Genomic DNA, 17,914 nt, shown 5'->3' with positions numbered 1-17,914 from the left:
ACTTTGTTAGTGGTAAAATTATTCGATTATATTCAGTGTTTATTTGTGAAAAACACCAAAATTCAGAGAAAATTAGCAAAAATTAGCATTTTTCTCCATTTACATGTATTTGCTTGTAAGACGCATAGTAATACCACACAAAATATTTGCTAGTTAACATTTACCATATGTCTACTTTATGTAGGCATCGGTTTTTAAAAGTCCTTTTATTTTTCTAGGACGTTCCAAGTCTTCTAACTTGAGCAGCAATTTCTCAAAATTTCAAGAAAATTTCAAAAGCTTATTTTTTCAGAGACCAGTTCAGTTCTGAAGAGACTTTGAGGGCCTTATATATTAGAAAGTCCCAATAAATCACCCCATTTTATAAACTGTACCCCTCAAAGTATTCAAAACATCATTCAGAAAGTTTTTCTTAAGCTTTTAGACGTTTCACAGGAATTAAAGCAAAGTAGAGGTGAAATATACAATTATATACAATAGTTTTTTCTGTAATACAGAAGGTTTTACCAGAGAAACACAACTCAATATTTATTGCCCAGATTCTGAAGTTTTTAGAAATATCCCACATGTGACCCTAATGGACTGAAGCACAGGCCTCAAAAGCAAAGGAGCAACCTAGTGGATTTTGGGGCCTCCTTTATATTTTTAGAATAGATGTTAGGCACCATGTCAGGTTTGAAGAGGTCGTGTGGTGCCAAAACAGTGGAAACGCTGCAAAAGTTACCCTGTTTTGGAAACTACACCCCTCAAGAAATGTATCTAGGGGTATTGTTAGCATTTTGACCCAACAGGTTTTTTGCTAAACTTATTGGAATTAGTCTGTAAAAGTTTAAATCTACCTTTTTTCTGAAAAAACTTAGACACTTTTAATTTTTCCAAGGAATAAAGGAGAAAAAGCACTCCCAACATTTGTAAAGCAATTTCTCCCAATTACGGCAATACCCCATATGTGGTAATAAACTGCTGTATGGACCCACGGCAGGGCTCAGAAAGGAAGGAGTGCCATTTGGATTTTGGAGCGCAGATTTTGCTGGCATGGTTTTCAGTGCCGTGTCGTGTTTGCAATGCCCTGGAGGGACCAAAACCGTGGAAACCCCAAAAAAGTGACACAATTTTGGAAAATACATCCCTCTACAAAGTTATCTTGGGGTATAGTTAGCATTTTGACCCCACAGGTTTTTTGCAGAATTTATTGGACTTAGGCCGTGAAATTGGAAACTTAATTTTTTTTCTAATAAAATGTAGTTTTAGCTCAGATTTTTTCATTTTCACAATAGGTAAAGGAGAAACCCTAACATTCATAAAGCAAACTCTTCTGAGCACAGCAATACCCCATATTTTGTATTATACTGCTGTTTGGAGACAAGGCAGGGCTTAGAATGGAAGGAGCACCATTTTGACTTTTGGAGCTCAAGTTTTGCTGGAATGGTTTGCGGTGCCATGTGACATTTGCAAAGCCCCTGATGGGCCAAAACAGTGCAAACCCCACAAAAGTGACCCCATTTGGGAAACTACACCCCTCAATTAGTTTATCCAGCGGTATAGAGAGCATTTTGACCCCACTGTTTTCGTTGCTGAAATTATTGGAATTAGGCAGTGAAAATTTAAATCAACATATTTTTTTTTCCACTAAAATGTTTCATTTTGTTCATTTTCACAAGGAATAAAAGAGAAAAAGCACCCTAACACTTGTAAAGCAATTTCTCCTGAGTACGGCAATACCCCATATGTGGTCATAAACTGCTGTTTGAACACATCGCAGGGCTCAGAATGGCAGGAGTGCTACTTGGCATGCAGATTTAGCTTGTTTTCAATAGTTTTTTATTAAACAGTTTTTTGTAATATAATAATAACACAGACTCGCAGAGTCTCAACTTTTGCATATCAATAATACAATTAAACAAAGTATTAGACCAACATGGTCTCCAATAAATCTCACATTATATATCATTCATGATGTCAACACTTCTGCCAAATATATAGTATATAAATGTCTTCATTACTAACATAGGTAACCAATCTTGACATCACATTGCTTTATAGAGTACCTTAACATGGCCTCTAAGGAAAAAATATAAGAGAGAAAAACAAAACACACTCAATAAACAAAAGAAGGATAAGGAGGGGGGGGGAAGGAAAGGTGTAGGGTAGAAGGGTCTCCTAACCATCTCTATGTATTCACGAAAATGTGTGGTTCCTCCATGGGTCCCAAATGGCATCAAATTTGTCTAATGTACCCGCCAGCAGATGTGTTAGGCGGTCATTAACCATTATCCATGAGATCTTAGCGATCAACATATCCATAGACAACGTGGATGTTCGCCAGGCCCTAGCAATAGTTATTTTAGCTGCCAAAAACACATATCGGAGAAATTTACATGCGGGGGCCCGAACCTCGGGAATAGGACCGCATAGCAGAGCCGTAATCACATCCCTGGGGGGTTTGACTTGGATCACTGTGTTAATAAGCTGGTATACCTGGTTCCAAAATGTGGCAACCACTGGACACTCCCATAGAATATGCATTAGTGTACCCTCCGCACCACATTGTCTAAAGCAGTGCTTATCCACCAATGGGTTAAAGCGAGCTATACGAGTAGGGACCATATACCATCTCATTAATACTTTATAACCCGCTTCCACCAAGGATGTATTGATAGATAGTTTTGAGGTCGTACATGCCATCTCCCGCCACTGCTCCAATTCCACTCCCGTACCTAAATCGTGTTCCCATCGTGTCATGTAAGGGAGTTTACCTTCCGGAGTAACCAGATCGGAGTATATCGTGGAAATTTTATGTCGTAAGCCAGAAAGCCAACACAGCCGTTCAAAAGTGGTCAATGTGCTGATGTCCCCCCTCCTGGATTTCCAGTTCAACAAGAAGTGGTGTATCTGGATATATCTAAAATGCTCCGATGGGGGCATCGAGTGTGAGTCCTTAAAGTAATCCAGAGTTCTGATGTCCCCCCCTACAAAAAAGTCCTTAATCCTGTAAAACCCCTTATTGAGCCACCACCGGAATTCCATTCTACGCAGACCCGGAGGAAAGGCAGAATTACCCGTGATGGTCATGAGCGGATTATGGGGTGATTTAATATGGAATCTCTTTCTAAGCGAGTCCCACAGCTGTAACATCTGAGAAAGCACAGGGGAGAGAACCGGAGGCCTGTCCGAGGACTCCATCCACAGTAGCGTTTCCAGCGGGAAACTGGTACATGCGGCCGTCTCAATTTGCGTCCACTGGGGGCAGTATGGTCTCGCATACATATCTGTAAATTGCGCCAGACGTGCTGCGTGATAGTATTGTTGGATATTGGGAACCCCCAGACCCCCCGCCGTTTTAGGGGTGAATAAAGTTTGTCTCTGTATTCTCGGTCTTTTAGAACCCCAAATAAACCCCATGATGAGCCCTTGGATTTGTCTAAGCGCCTTCTGAGGGACCACAATAGGGAGCGTGCGAAAATAATATAGCAATCTGGGCAATATCGTCATTTTGATGGAGGCAATGCGGCCAAACCATGAAAGATTAAGAGGGGACCATCTAGTGAGATCCGTAGCTATTTGTTGAAAAAGTGGAGGGAAATTGTCCTCGTAAAGGGACTCTATGGTAGGCGTCAATTTAATACCCAAATACGTCAATCTACGTGCATCCCAATGAAAATCAAAGTTAATTTTTAGGAGCTTCACTACCCCTATTGGCAATGTAAGATTCATTGCCACCGACTTGGAGTGATTGACCTTAAGCCCAGACAGCTTGCCAAACTGATCAAGAATATGAAAGAGATTCGGCAATGATGTGAGAGGTGTCGATATGAAAAGCAGTATGTCATCCGCAAACAAGGCACATTTGTGTTCTACTCCTCCCACCTTCACCCCCCTAATGTCGGGAGAATCTCGTATGAGGTTGGCCAATGGCTCAATAGCCAGCGCAAACAGGGAAGGCGATAGCGGGCACCCCTGTCTCGTTCCTCTGCATATTGGAAAAGCTCCCGACATAAATCCCCTAGAATTTATTTTTGCTGTAGGAAGACAATATAAGATCTTAAGAATAGACAAAAAACCCGTACCGAAGCCCATTCTCTCAAGGACATAAAACAAATAGTCCCAGGATAGCGAGTCAAAGGCTTTCTGAAGGTCAAGGCTTAATAACATACTTTGACGTCCGGAAGTGCCATCCCACCCCGAACGAACAGCTGAGATAATGTCCACAGCCCGTCTCGTCTGGTCTTCCGCCTGGCGGAGGGGTATAAATCCCGCCTGATCCTTATGTATATATGTGGCTAGGAATGAATTCAATCTAACCGCCAGAATTTTTGTCATAATCTTAAGATCCACATCAAGAAGGGATATCGGGCGATAGTTAGCCTGATCTGTATGATCCTTATGAGGCTTGGGGATAAGATGTATATAGGCTAGATTCGAAAAAGGGGGCAAATTGTTACCCTCCCGATAAGCATTGAACAATTCAACCATGTGCGGGGCCAGGACCTCCCTAAAGTGTTTGTAATAACCTGAGGAAAACCCATCTGGCCCCGGGGCTTTGTGAGCCTTCAGATTTTTAATAACATCCAATACCTCCTCCAATCTAAATTCAGCATCCAGTGTTTCTCTATCCCCTTGGGAAAGTTTAGTAGGGAATGTTTTTTCCAACAAGACCCTAGCCTTATTTTTATCAAACTGAGGTGGAGCTGAGTACAACGCTGAATAAAAATCCTGAAAGGCCTTTACAACTTTTGTGGGATTCTGTGATAAAGATCCATCCGCCAATCGCAGTTTCGGTGGTGTTGAGGTGTTAAATCGGGGCGTGAGGCGTCTAGAGAGTAATGTTCCCGGTTTATCCCCTTGTGTAAAAAACTTATGTTGTGACCAACGCAGACTTTTTTCCGCCCAACTTGTCAGACATAAATTTAATTCTGTTCTAGCTTCTGCTAATTTTGCTTTAATAACTGCTGAGGGGTCTGTTTTAAATTTCTTAGACAGGTCCGCAAACTTCCTCTCCTTTAACGCCAGAACCTCCTTCAACCGTTTCTTATTACGCGAAGCTATCTGGATGAATTTCCCCCTAATCACTGCTTTGTGAGCCGCCCAATTGGACATAATTGAGGTGTCTGGTGCCTTATTAAGTAGAAAATATGTGTCCAATTCCCTTTGGATTTCTTTAACTATCTCCTGATCCGATAGTAATGACTCATTCAATCTCCAAGAGGAGATAGGCGGTCTCCCACATAAATCTGACAACCGAACCACAATCGGGTCATGATCAGACCAGGGTGTAGCTAAAATCCTAGCATCCGTGACCTTAGGGAGTAAGCTAGTTGACATCATAACATGATCAATACGGGTGTGGATATTATGGGCTGAGGAGAAATAAGTATAATCCCTTGCTGTGGGGTTAAAATCCCGCCAGACATCTATGACGTCCACCGAATGGAAGAAACGTGCTACTTGTATGCTGGTTGACGTAGGAGGTATAAGTCGCACCCTGAATGCGTGGGATTTATCCATGGACGCGTCCAAGGCGATATTAGCATCCCCACCCATGATTATCGGGCCCTCTATCGATGAATGGATCTTGCGCCACATACCCTGGAAGAACGCCGGTTGATTGGAGTTCGGGGCATAGTAGTTAATAAAGGTTATTGGAGATTCATGTAACAGACCCGAGACCAGGATGTACCTGCCATCCGGGTCAGAGATCGTGTTGTGAGGTGTAAACGGGACCGACCGAGACAACCATATGCCCACTCCCCTGTGCTTAGTAGAGGCACTAGCCAAAAATTTTTGTGAGTAGTGTTTATGAAAGTACGATGGAGCAGAGGAGGTAGAAAAATGCGTTTCCTGTAAAAATAGTATATCAACATGAGAGGATTTATAATACAAGAAAGCTTTTCGACGCTTGATCGGGGAATTAAGGCCCTGCACATTATGTGTGAGTAAGCTAAAGGTTTTAGCAGATTCCATGGCCGCCATCATAGAGCAGGATGTAGAACCATGTGCGTGTTAGGATCCCGCCATAGAGACAAAGGTCAGAAATAGGAAAGAAAGGAAAGGGAAGGGGGTAAAAGACAGAACAAAAATAAGACATACACAAGATATCAATAGTACCGAACATAGTCTACCGACTAGGCAGTCAAGGAAGACTGCTAACAGGGGGACAGCAGACCGTCGTGAAGGCACAGCATTTCCGAAAATATATATCCAGACATTCAACCCCTTAACCTATATCAACCCTGAGCATAATAGGCATTCACATGTTAAATATAAGGTAAAGCAAACTTTCATATTTTTAAAAAAAAACAAAACAAACATATCTATAGCCAGAGTACCAACTCACTGCGAACTTGACCCATCCAAACCCTTCCTCGCCTTTTTCGGGTCAGCTTATAAACAAATTTCCATTACTATAAGTGGGAGTCCAGAGAAGCAAAAGAAATCCCCACATCCCCCCCAACGTATGGATCCCCGGCTCCCAGTCCGCTGAGAACTGCAAATGGCGGTATCCGGCTGAAATTCAGCCTCCGTGCTGCTTGAAGACATCTCCGGCCGATATGAAGAATAAAGAAAGAGAAAGAAACTATCTGCTTCTATAATCGACCTCCTTTCCGTCATGTCGGATTCAATTGTTGCCGACGAGATTCCACCCTCTGTTCCCGAGGAAACTCTGGACGGCCTCCTTGGGTACGCCATATTGGTGACAACGGGGGATCCCGTATGGGGAGTCGGGAGGAACTGGCTTTATCCTGGGGTGGTAGAATATGTAAGTCCCTCAGCAGGTCCTCTCCCTCCTGTAGCGTAGAGAAGCCATATTGCCTATTATTGCGCATGAAGAGGAGACGAAATGGGAATGCCCACCGGTATGGAATCGCATGGTGTTTGAGGGTCTGCAGAATAGGGCGAAGCATCCGCCTTTTTTGAATGGTTTGGGGAGCCAAATCAGCATATATCTGAACCGCTGTATTATAAATGGTGATCACCGGAAGCTTCCTAGCTCTTTCCATCACCTTCTCCTTAATCGAATAATAGTGGAGTTTCACTATAATATCTCTGGGAAGTCCATCCCTCCTCATGGCCGTCAAAGCTCTATGGGCCCGGTCAATTTCCATATGTGATTCCGATATATCAGGTATCAAGGTAGTGAGTAGCAGGCGAACCACCCCCGGTACCTCCGTCTGAGATTCCGGGACCCCTCTGATCCTGAAGTTATAGCGTCGAGAACGATTTTCCAGGTCCTCAATTCTGGTGTTCGCTTCCTCCAATTGCTCCTGCAGATCCTCCATAAATCTAGTATTCTGGTTAACTCTTGCAGTGACTGAGGTCATTTTGGTCTCAATAGCCTGCATATGCGCCCCCACTTTGTGTAAATCTTGATGTACCGCGGCTATCTTGGAGCTTATTTCCCCCATCTGAGCTTGCATGGCTCTTGATATGCAGGAAAAGATGGCGTCCTCTGTCAACCCGGAAGTAATGGCCGGCTGCATGGGCGAGTGCTGTGAGACGTGAACGGGCGCTAATTGCGGCAGTCCCAGGTCTGGGATCGGGCCCTCTTCTTGTAAATCCTCCTGTGCCTGCAATAGTGATGTGCTGCTATTTTCCCGCAGGAGCACAGGATAATCCTGTGATAACACCGCCGAACTGGATTCTATCTGTGTCCCCTGCTGCTGCTGCAGCAGGCCTTGCTCCGCCATGTTCGGCGCCGCCATCAGCATATCTGCCACGGACCTCTGAGCCTGGGTTTGCTTACCCCTTCTTCCACTCCCTCTGGCCATAGGTGGATGCCCGAACCTCTAAGGTACCTCTCCTTTCTTTTATGGGTCTCGATGTCTGCTGTTAGCGATATATATGCTGGATTGCCTTCACGAGGTGCGGAGCCTGGTTAGAACGCGTCCACCATGTTCAGCTGCGCGCATGCGCCCCCTGCAGATTTAGCTTGATTGGTTTTTGCGTGCCATGTAGCATTTGCAGAGCCCCTGAGGTACGAGTACAGTAGACACCCCTGAGAAGGGACTGCATTTTGGAATCCCCTTTTCATCTAGAGTTGTAGTAAGCATTTTGATCCCACAGGTGTTTCATAGATTTTATTAGAATTAGGCAGTGAAAATGAAAAATTTAAATTTTTTCTAAAAATGTCGTTTTGTGCCCAATTTTTTATTTTCACAAGGGGTAATAGGAGAAAAAAACAGCACACAATTTCTTACCCAATTTCTCCCGAGTACGGCAATACCCCATGTGTGGCTCTAAACTGCTGTTTGGGCACATGGCAGAGCTCAAAATGGAAGAAGCGCCATTTGTCTTTTAGAGCGCAGATTTTGCTGGACTGGTGTACGGGCACCATGTCGCATTTGCAGAGCTCCCTTAGGTACCAGAGTAGAGTGTAAAACCCTGAGAAGTGACCCCATTTTGTAAACTACACCCCTCAAGGCATTGATCATTTGCCTGGACATATGACACGGCTTAGGAGTGAAAGAGCAAATGCGTATTTCAGGCATATTTTGGTGATTTTCGCAGCATTGGCCCACAATGGCAGGGCTCTGGGGTCAAATAGTAAAATAAACACCTAAGTAGTGACCCCCATTTTGGAAAGTGCACCCCTCAAGGCATTTTTTAAGGAGGTGTAGTGAGCATTTTGACCCCACAGGTGTGTTTTTTTTATTAGAAATGAACGCTCAGTGGATGGTGCAAAGTGAAAATTTTCCACAGGTATGCCATTTTAGTGCACAATATGTTGTGCCCAGTTCGTGCCACTGAAGACCAATACCTCTAACTGTTAAGCGGGTTCTCCCGGGTATGGCGATGCTATATATGTTGACATAAACTGCTGTTTGGCCACGATGTAGGGCTCAGAAGGGAGCTAGCGCCATTTGGTTTTTGGAGCACAGATTTTGCTTGGTGGTAGTTCTGTTTGGGGTTTTGCTGGTATTTCAGTTTATAATGTGGGGGCATATGTAAGCTTTGTGGAGTAGATCAGGGCATAATAAGAGGGTATAAAAATGCGGTAAATAAATAATAATTCATAGATATGTGCCCAGTGTCGCACTGATAAATGGTACCCAATCTTATCCGCTTTTGGAACACTCTGCACATTTTGCATCACCATATTCTGAGAGGCAGAACTTTTTTATTTTTTCTCCACCGGAGCTGTGAGAGGGCTTATTTGTTGCGGGACAATCTGTAGTTTTCATTGGTACCGTTTTGGGGTACATGCGATTTTTTTTTTATCACTTTTTATTTCATTTTTTGGCAAGTAAGGTGACCAAAAACCAGCAATTCTGATGTTTTTTATTTTTTTTAGGCGTTCACTGTTCACTATTAATGACAATGTGACTTTATTCTGCAGGTCGATACGATTACGGTGATACCATATGTATATGTTTGTTCTTTTTATGTTTTGCACCGCCTGCACAATAAAATCACTTCTGTTTCAAATTTCTCTTTTGTGTTGCCATATTCTGAGAGCCATAACTTTTTTATTTTTCCGTCCAAAAAGCTATGGGAGGGCTTGTTGTTTGTGGGACGGGCTGTAGTTTTTAATGGTATGATTTTGGGATACATGCACCTTCTTAGATCCCTTTTTTATTCTGTTTTGGGAGTGGTAGTGACCAAAACACAGCGATTCTGGACTTGCTTTTTATTTTATTTACGGTTTTCACCGTGCGGGTAAAACAGCATGATAGTTTTATAGCTCGGGGCGTTACAGACACGGTGATACCACATATGTGTACTTTTTTTAATGTTTTTCCCTATAATAAGACTTATTAACTTATTTTTTGACAACATTTTTATTAACTTTTAACTATAACTTTTTTTTTTTTGTCCCACTAGGGGACTTGAAGGCATGAAGCCCTGATCGCTATTCTAATACACTGCACTACCTACATAGTGCAGTGTATTAGAGCTGTCAGCTATTCACTGAAAGCAAGCCTATTAGGCTTCGCCTCCCGGCAGAGCCTAATAAGTTTATGTAGTAGGAGGCCGTTGTTAGGCCTCCAATTGCCTTAGCAACTATCGGCACCCCCGCGGGTGCCGATCATTGCCATTAGCAACCATCGGGTGCGATTTATCCACCTAGATGCAGAGATCGCTTTTGATCGCTGTATTTAAGGGCTTAATCTGCCAAATTGGAGGCAAGCTCCAGTCTTGGCCGTTACAGCGGGGTATCGGCTATAATATACAGCCGACATCCGGCGATGATGGTGCTGGCTCAGCTTCTGAACCAGCTCCATCACATACAGTTACGACCTCAAGGAGCTGTGATTGGTCAGTCTGCTGTGACTGACCAATCACAGCGATCGCCGGCAGGGGACCGATGTGATTGGTCCCCTGCCGTCTTACTGTACTGATCAACTGGCATGAACAGTTGATGGCACAGTTCTGTCACCTTGTCCTTTGACAGGGTGACAGTTGTTAGCCAGGACGGACCAGTACGTCTCGGTGCCTTAAAGCACTGCAATACAGGATATACTGGTGCGTCCTGGTGCGTTAAGGGGTTAAAAAACATAACCGCGATCGTTTGAGAGATAACTGTATTCTCAAAGTAACACAGGAAAAACAATGCTGGATTCAGGTCCAATCTAGCCCCGATAACTCTGCAATGGTCTTCTTTATCCCCTCCCAAAAAGGAATAATAAATTGCAGGACCAAAAGGTGTGGAAAAGAGTGTCAATTTCATTTCCGCATCTCCAACATGTTTGAGTAAGAGCATGGAGGCATGATGGCACCCAATAGCATATGGAAAGCTGTTTATAGCTGGCTTCCTGGAAACATGAGCTAAGGGAGGATTTATGTGTCAAAGTAAAATTCTCAGTCTCTGCTCTGGGGTGAAGGAAATGCCAAGATCCAACCTCCCACTCTAACATAAATGGTGGAGGTACTTGGGAGGGTTCTGGAGAAGGGCATAGATCGAGGACAATGTATGCCTAATCAAACCCGTACCCAAACACATTTCAAACAAAGTTTTATCCTGTGTGTAAGAGTTTGGTGATGGGAGGTACATAAAGTTGTGTCGCAATTGTATTGATCTCCAGCGGCCCAATGGAGTAGGAGCCGACAGGTTTATTAAAGACCTTTTGGACATCCATTTGCACGTCGGTCACTCGAAACTTACCAGCAGTCACCCAAGAGAAGAAGACTGGGTCATACATGCCTAGAGAGAAACAAGGGTTACTCAGAATAGAATACTGGGCAGAGTTATGTCCCTTTTACACGTACCAATTATCGGGCAAACAATCGTTCTCAATCATTGTCCTGTGTAAACAGGGCAACGTTCAGCCGATGAACGAGCAAAAGTTCGTTCATTAGCTGATCGTATAGTTTATCTTTATTGGCAGCACATCTCCCTGTGTAAACAGGGAGACACGCTGCCGACATATTAGAAATGTATGGGGATGAGCGATCATAGTAATGAGCGCTCGTCCCCATACATAGCTCCTTGTTGAAAGGAGCAAACGAGCGCCAATCAACGAGCTGTTTCATTGATCGGTGTTCGTTTACACAGCCCATGTCGGGCCGTGTGAGAGGACCCTTTAACAGAAGAAGAAAAGAGCGTGCTCTATGGTTAGAGCAACATTGTAATGTCAGAACTATAGTTGGATGGAGACGCAAAAAAGACAAGTGTGATAGTTTCAACCATGGGCATGCTGCCAATGAGACACGAGAGAAGCTCTGTTCAATTTGCACCCAGGGTTTAAGAGAGTCATGTTGGCACCAGTCAATAACACACACCTGGTGTGATGCCAAATAATGTCTTAAGATTTGGTAAAGCGACGCCCCCCTATTTTTTGTTTGACACAACAATGTCCGCTTAATTCTTGCAGTCTCGCCTGCCCAAATAAATGATATCTGGATGAAGGCAATATCTTTAAAAAAAAATAAAGGAGGGAGGACTCTAATCGGTAGAGCCTGAAGAAGATATACAATTTTTAAAATCAATCTTCTGCCTTTTATAACAACCAAACTAACTAAAGCTCCCTTTAGTCCTCTTCAGACAGTCCTCCCATGTAGTGCACATATAGATGTAGCCGTCTTTACCTTGACTTTTAACACATTAATTAAACAATGGCTAGATCTCTTATCTTAACTTTTTCAATGACCTTACAATGGCTTTTGTTGTGTGATATCAGAATCAAGCTAAAGATTGCTACATCCGTATTTCGGGGAGACCGCAGTCCACCGAATATTGAAAGATGGTTCAAGAAAATGTACGAATTCAGGGGCTAAGATGATATCCATCGCTTCCGACTTAGGTTAATTTCGAAATTGGACAATTCAGAATACAGCTTGAACTCATATATCAGGTTGGGAAGAGAGGCAACTGCATTAGTAATAAAAAAAACAAAAGGTAATCCACAGAAGCAGTTATCATACATACAGAGCCCTGGCGGGGCATACCTGAAACATCTGAGTGCGCCCTCCGCTTTTGAAGAAACGGTTCTACTGTAAGAATAAAAATAAGTGGAGATAATGGATATCCCTGTCGGGTGCCATTTTGAAGTCGATAGTCGCCCGAGAAGATCATTCACATGGACTTTCGCTGAGAGGAGAGAGTATAGGGACATAATCCGATGCATCATATAAGTGCCAAGCCCAGTTTTACGCAATCTCTCTCATAAAGATCCAGTTCACTCAATCGAAGGCCTTCTCTGCGACGGTGGCTAGTAACATGAGTATTATCAAGTTTCGCCTTTTAGATCAGATATATCGCCTTTGTAGCGTTATCCCTAGTTTCCCTCCCTGTCCTAAACCTAGCTTGATAGAAATTGGTCTACACGTATAGCTGGAGCATTGTAAATGATCTTTATCAGACATATGAATCACCACTATATGAGCCCTTAATGTATCAACTGGTGCAGGATTACAAAAAGAAAGAGCATTAAAAAAAAACGAAGAAGAAAAAATGGCCCAAGGTCATCCTGCATTGTCTTATAATAATTAAGAGAAAACTCATCTGGGCCAGGAGCCTTCCCAGATTGAGAGTTTTTAAGTTCCTGCTCTGTAATAGGGGCCTCTAGATCGGGACCAGCGAACGTTGGAAGGTTTAGAATTATATTATATTCTTTAATCCGCCCGAAGATCGAGCAGGACGCTTCTTTTTCCCGCTAGCTGAAATAATAACCTAGCGGGAAAAAGAAGTGTCTGATGCCTATTGAAAAGAATGGGAGGTGGAAACTGTGGAAGATTCCACCTGCAAAATTCTGGCGTGTGAACGTACCCTTAGGGAAATTGACACGAGAAGAAGTAGTAGTAGAAAGGGCGTGCACGGTAGTGGAGGCCTGTTGTACTCTCACTTTAAAAAGTTTAGAACGTATGTTGCAGTTTTCAGGTGTGCTGTTTTAAACTCTTGCGTTTTTTTCAAACTGCAGCATGCTCTATGTATTTTTCTACTTTTTTCATGGTCTTATTTTTTCTTAATAATTTACATATTTTAAGACTTTTAGGGTCACACAGTTTTTTTTTTTACACGAAAACCTCGTCGGAAAACGTCCAAAAAAAGGCCGAAATTGCCTCCCATTGATTTCAATGGGAGGCGGAGGCGTTTTTTTCCCGCGAGCGGAAAAACAGTCTCGCGGGAAAAAAGCGACATGCCCTATCTTCGGGCGTTTACGTCTCTGAACTCCCATTGATATCAATGGGAGGCAGAGAAAGCGTATTTCACAGGGTTTTTGCCCCTCGGCGCTCAATGGCCGCGTGCGAAAAACGCAGCGAAAAACGCGGCAAACGGCGTGCAGGCAGATCAAAATCTGCCTCAAAATTCCAAACGGAATTTTGAGGCAGAATTTTCTGCCTGCAAAAAACTCATATATAGTTGCATACATACATAGTTTGTACGGTTGAAAAAAGACACATGTCCATCACGTTCAACCAAGGGATGGGAAAGGGGAAGTAAAACATTTCTACACATAGGAGATATTTTTTTGTTCTAGGAAATTATCTAAGCCTTTTTTAAAGCTATCTACTGTCCCTGCTGTGACCAGCTCCTGCAGTGACTATTCCATAGCTTCACAGTTCTCACAGTAAAGAAGGCTTGTCGCCTCTGCAGGTTGAACCTTTTTTTCTCCAGACGGAGGGAGTGCCCCCTTGTTTTTTGAGGGGGTTTTACATGGAACAGGATTTCACCATATTTTTTGTATGTGCCATTCATATATTTATATAAGTTAATCATGTCCCCCCTTAGTCGTCTTTTTTCAAGGCTAAATAGGTTTAGTTCTTTTAATCTTTCCTCATAACTTGCGTTCTCCATGCCCCTTATTAGCTTCGTTGCTCTTCTTTGTATTTTTCCAACTCCAGGGCATCCTTTCTATGAACTGGAGCCCAGAACTGAACTGCATATTCTAGATGAGGCCTCACTAATGCTTTGTAAAGTGGTAATATTACATCCCTGTCCTGCGAGTCCATGCCTCTTTTAATACACGACAATATCTTGCTGGCCTTTGAAGCAGCTGATTGACATTCATGCTGTTATTTAGTTTATGATTTACAAGTACACCCAGATGCTTCTCAACAAGTGACTCCCACAGTGTAGCTCCCCCTAGGACATATGATGCATGCAGGTTGTTCGTATCCAGGTGCATAACTTTTTACATTTATGTACATTAAACTTCATTTGGCAAGTTGATGCCCAAACACTTAGTTTGTTTAAATCTGCCTGTAATTCATGAACATCTTCCATAGTCTGAACTATATTACATAGCTTGGTGTCATCTGCAAAAATAGAAATAGTGCTATTAATCCCATCCTCTATATCATTAATAAAGAAGTTGAATAATAGTGGTCCCAGCACTGAATCCTGGGGTACACCACTTATAACCGGGGACCATTCAGAGTAGGAATCATTGACCACAACTCTCTGGATACGGTCCTTGAGCCAATTCTCAATCCAATTACAAACTATACTTTCTAAACCTATAGTCCTTAATTTACCCATTAGGCGTCTATGAGGGACAGCGTCAAATGCCTTTGCAAAGTTCAAAAACACTAAATCCACAGCGGCCCCTCTGTCTAGACTTCTGCTCACCTCTTCATAAAAACAAATCAGGTTGGTTTGACAGCTTCTGTCCTTCGTAAAACCGTGCTGGCTGTCACTTATAATACTATTTATTGTCACATAATCCTGTATATAGTCCCTCAATAGCCCCTCAAACATTTTCCCCAGTGTGAACATATCCTTAGTATTTTTTACATTGTCTTCGTGTTCCCTGCTGTTTTTCTTAAAAACAGATTACTGATAAGTGATCTAATTGAAAAGGCCATTTAGATCAATGTCACCGGTGACCTCTATACTCAGCCATGCAGAGAAGACTTCCCAGCACTGCACAGGGAATCCCTGTGATGTAATTAATTACATCATGGATTCACCTAGCAACCTCCCGACTGCAGCGGCCGCTGCTTCTTCATTTGAGGACACATCGCCAATAGCCTGTTCATTTATAGGGCTGGTCAGGGAAGGGCTAAAGTGATGCTAATAAATCTGGAAATACAAGGGGAGATGCCTTTTAGACCCCTATGATCAGGAAACGGTTTTCCTACTCACAATTGAACAAAAGGTGATCATTCCCTTTTATGTGAGAAATAATCTCTATATTTATTAACGTCCGAACCTGGCCTTAGCTGGATATCTTAATTTATGGAGCACAAAATATTATCGTTCTCGGCAGCACAGCTCCCTGTGTAAACAGGGATACGTGCTGCCAACATGATAGAAATGCATGGTGACAAGCAATTGTAGTAACTAGTGCTCGTCCCCATACATTACTGATCATAGCTCCTTGTGAAAGGATCAAACGAGCGCCCATCAACGAGCTGCCTCGTTGATCGGCGCTCGTTTTTACAGCCCAAATTGGCTGGTGTAAAAGGACCTTTAGGGTCCTATTAGACAGGCAGATATTCTTTCATGAACGAGCGAAGAGTGATGATTTAGCGAGTCGTCTGCGTTTGAAAGACTGTCTAGTACACGTGATGATAATTGCTACATATTTTTTCTGTTCAGTTGTTACTGTGCTCGTTTGCCTACATCTCATCTCTAAACTTCTAACGACTGGAAGATTTCTGATTAGACTAAGATGTGGCGGCGATGAATGATAATCTTTCGCTCATGTAGATGTGGCCAATCCACAGAAACCCAACGACTTGTCGTTTGATCGTTGCCTGCTATTACACATGGCGATTATCTCTTACGTTCGAATGAGTATACAAAAATTTGTGTGATAATTACTCTGTCTAATAGGGCCTTTATATAGTCACATGTATTGTTCTTTGTTTTTGTTTTTCTATTGTGCTGCATTGCAGGGAAACAGAGTATGTCACACATGAAACTTAAGACCATATAATTTAAATAATTTCATTAATTTTCTGTTTCCAGGCCCAGGTTGAAGCTAAAAAAGAACACGAAGGAGCAGTTCATCTTTTGGAGGTAACGTATCTCTTATGTTAATTAGCTGAATTATCTCTTTGATATGTAAACGACTAGAAATTATCCAGGACTTTGATACTAAGCGGTTTACTCTGGGTAGTTAATACGTTTTCTCTTGATTTGCATGCACAGAACACTTTGGATACCTTACAGGTATGGTGAAAGGAAAAAAAAATGTCCCCTAGTGTTCAACTCTTCCTCTTTTTAAGTCTCCCCATCTTTCGCAAAACGCAAAAACTCTTAGGCCAGGATTACACATACAGTTTTGATGCAGTTTTTGGTGGTGGTTTTTGTTGTTTTAGTCAAATCCAGATGTTCATCTGGAAGGAAAGAAAGATATAAAGAAAAGACTGATGTGTCTCTTTTTGTGTCTGCTCCTGTGGTTGGCTCAAAAAACTGCACTAGAAACTGCATCAGAACTTTGTGAGTTCATGGCCTTATGCTAGAATTACACATGCAGTTTTTTTAAACCAAACTCAGGAGAGGAGACATATCAGTCTTTTTGGCTTTTGGTAAAAACTGCATGTGTGATTCCAGCCTTATAGAGCCCTACTTTACCAAGAGCATGCACTTTATGTGATGTTAATTGTCAACTTTTCATCCAGTCTAAAGTGAAGCTTTTAGAAGAGAAATGTCGCAGTCAGACAGAACAGTTCAGCCTTCTATCCCAAGAGCTGGAGAGATTTCGTCTACAAACTGGGAACATTGATCTCTTAACCTCTACCTTAGTGAATGCTGAGCTTCCTCCACCACAGTGCTGCTCTACGCCAGGCCTTACTTCTGTTCAGCAAGAAAGAGGTGATTTGACTAAATTGCCTGCATTCATGTGTTTTCCATATTGTTCACTGTATATTGTAGTGGATATTCACACCACTTGTGCGGCGCTCAGACCATATATAGTGTGAATGCGATTTTGGAGAATCTATTTTTCCTACTATTTTAATGTCTTGTATGAATTTATTGTCCTGCAATACGATAAGATTAATCCTAATTTGCAGTTCTGTATTTATTGCTAGGGGAGTACTTTTAAACAGGCATACGATCATTGGGCTCTTTAACCAAGAATCATTACGACTTACCTTAGTTCAAAGTTGATGTTGTGTACCGTTCCTTTGTTTTATACAACAAGAATAGTGTAGTCTGCAGCGATGTTCTTGCCGTCCAAAACATGGGAACCCTGACGGATACCTGACTGAACTTCTTGTAAGACAGTGGAATGTGGAATCCATCAGGATTTGAAAAACAATCTGTCATACTTCTGTCCTGGTTCTGTTAAGAAGGGAAGTCATGGCGGTAGTGTGAATAGAGCACTTTTAGTTATTTGTTCATTGAGAAGTTATTCTACTTCTAATGCCCTATCCTTTCTTCCAGATGAGTTCTCCTCCTGGGATGTGATCAGTTGGGCAGATATTAACTTGGAAGGCAGCAGCAGTGCAAGCTTTGTTTATCTCTCAATGGAGGGTACTGAAACACTGGGCATGTTTGTGTGCATACCACTTGGTGTTGGTGTGG

General features: G+C 42.5%; 1 protein-coding gene across 20 annotated transcripts in view; it reads left to right on the top strand.

The window, feature by feature from the left end:
- The window catches only part of TSPOAP1 (TSPO associated protein 1), a 235,225-nt gene that overhangs the window by 170,296 nt on the left and 47,015 nt on the right, over window positions 1-17,914 (top strand). For 18 of the 20 annotated variants that reach the window (XM_075854078.1, XM_075854076.1, XM_075854070.1 and 15 more), the window contains 3 exons: window positions 16,352-16,402; window positions 16,535-16,555; window positions 17,008-17,200. In XM_075854078.1, coding sequence (XP_075710193.1) covers window positions 16,352-16,402; window positions 16,535-16,555; window positions 17,008-17,200 — 265 coding nt within the window. The remainder of the gene's footprint in view (window positions 1-16,351; window positions 16,403-16,534; window positions 16,556-17,007; window positions 17,201-17,914) is intronic. The other 2 variants (XM_075854088.1, XM_075854073.1) reach the window with 1 other exon arrangement.

Source organism: Rhinoderma darwinii, chromosome 2 (assembly GCF_050947455.1).
Source record: "Rhinoderma darwinii isolate aRhiDar2 chromosome 2, aRhiDar2.hap1, whole genome shotgun sequence".
Lineage (NCBI taxonomy): Eukaryota > Metazoa > Chordata > Amphibia > Anura > Rhinodermatidae > Rhinoderma > Rhinoderma darwinii.
The sequence above is the reverse complement of the archived record's forward strand: the minus strand, read 5'-3'. Positions and strand labels throughout refer to the sequence as shown.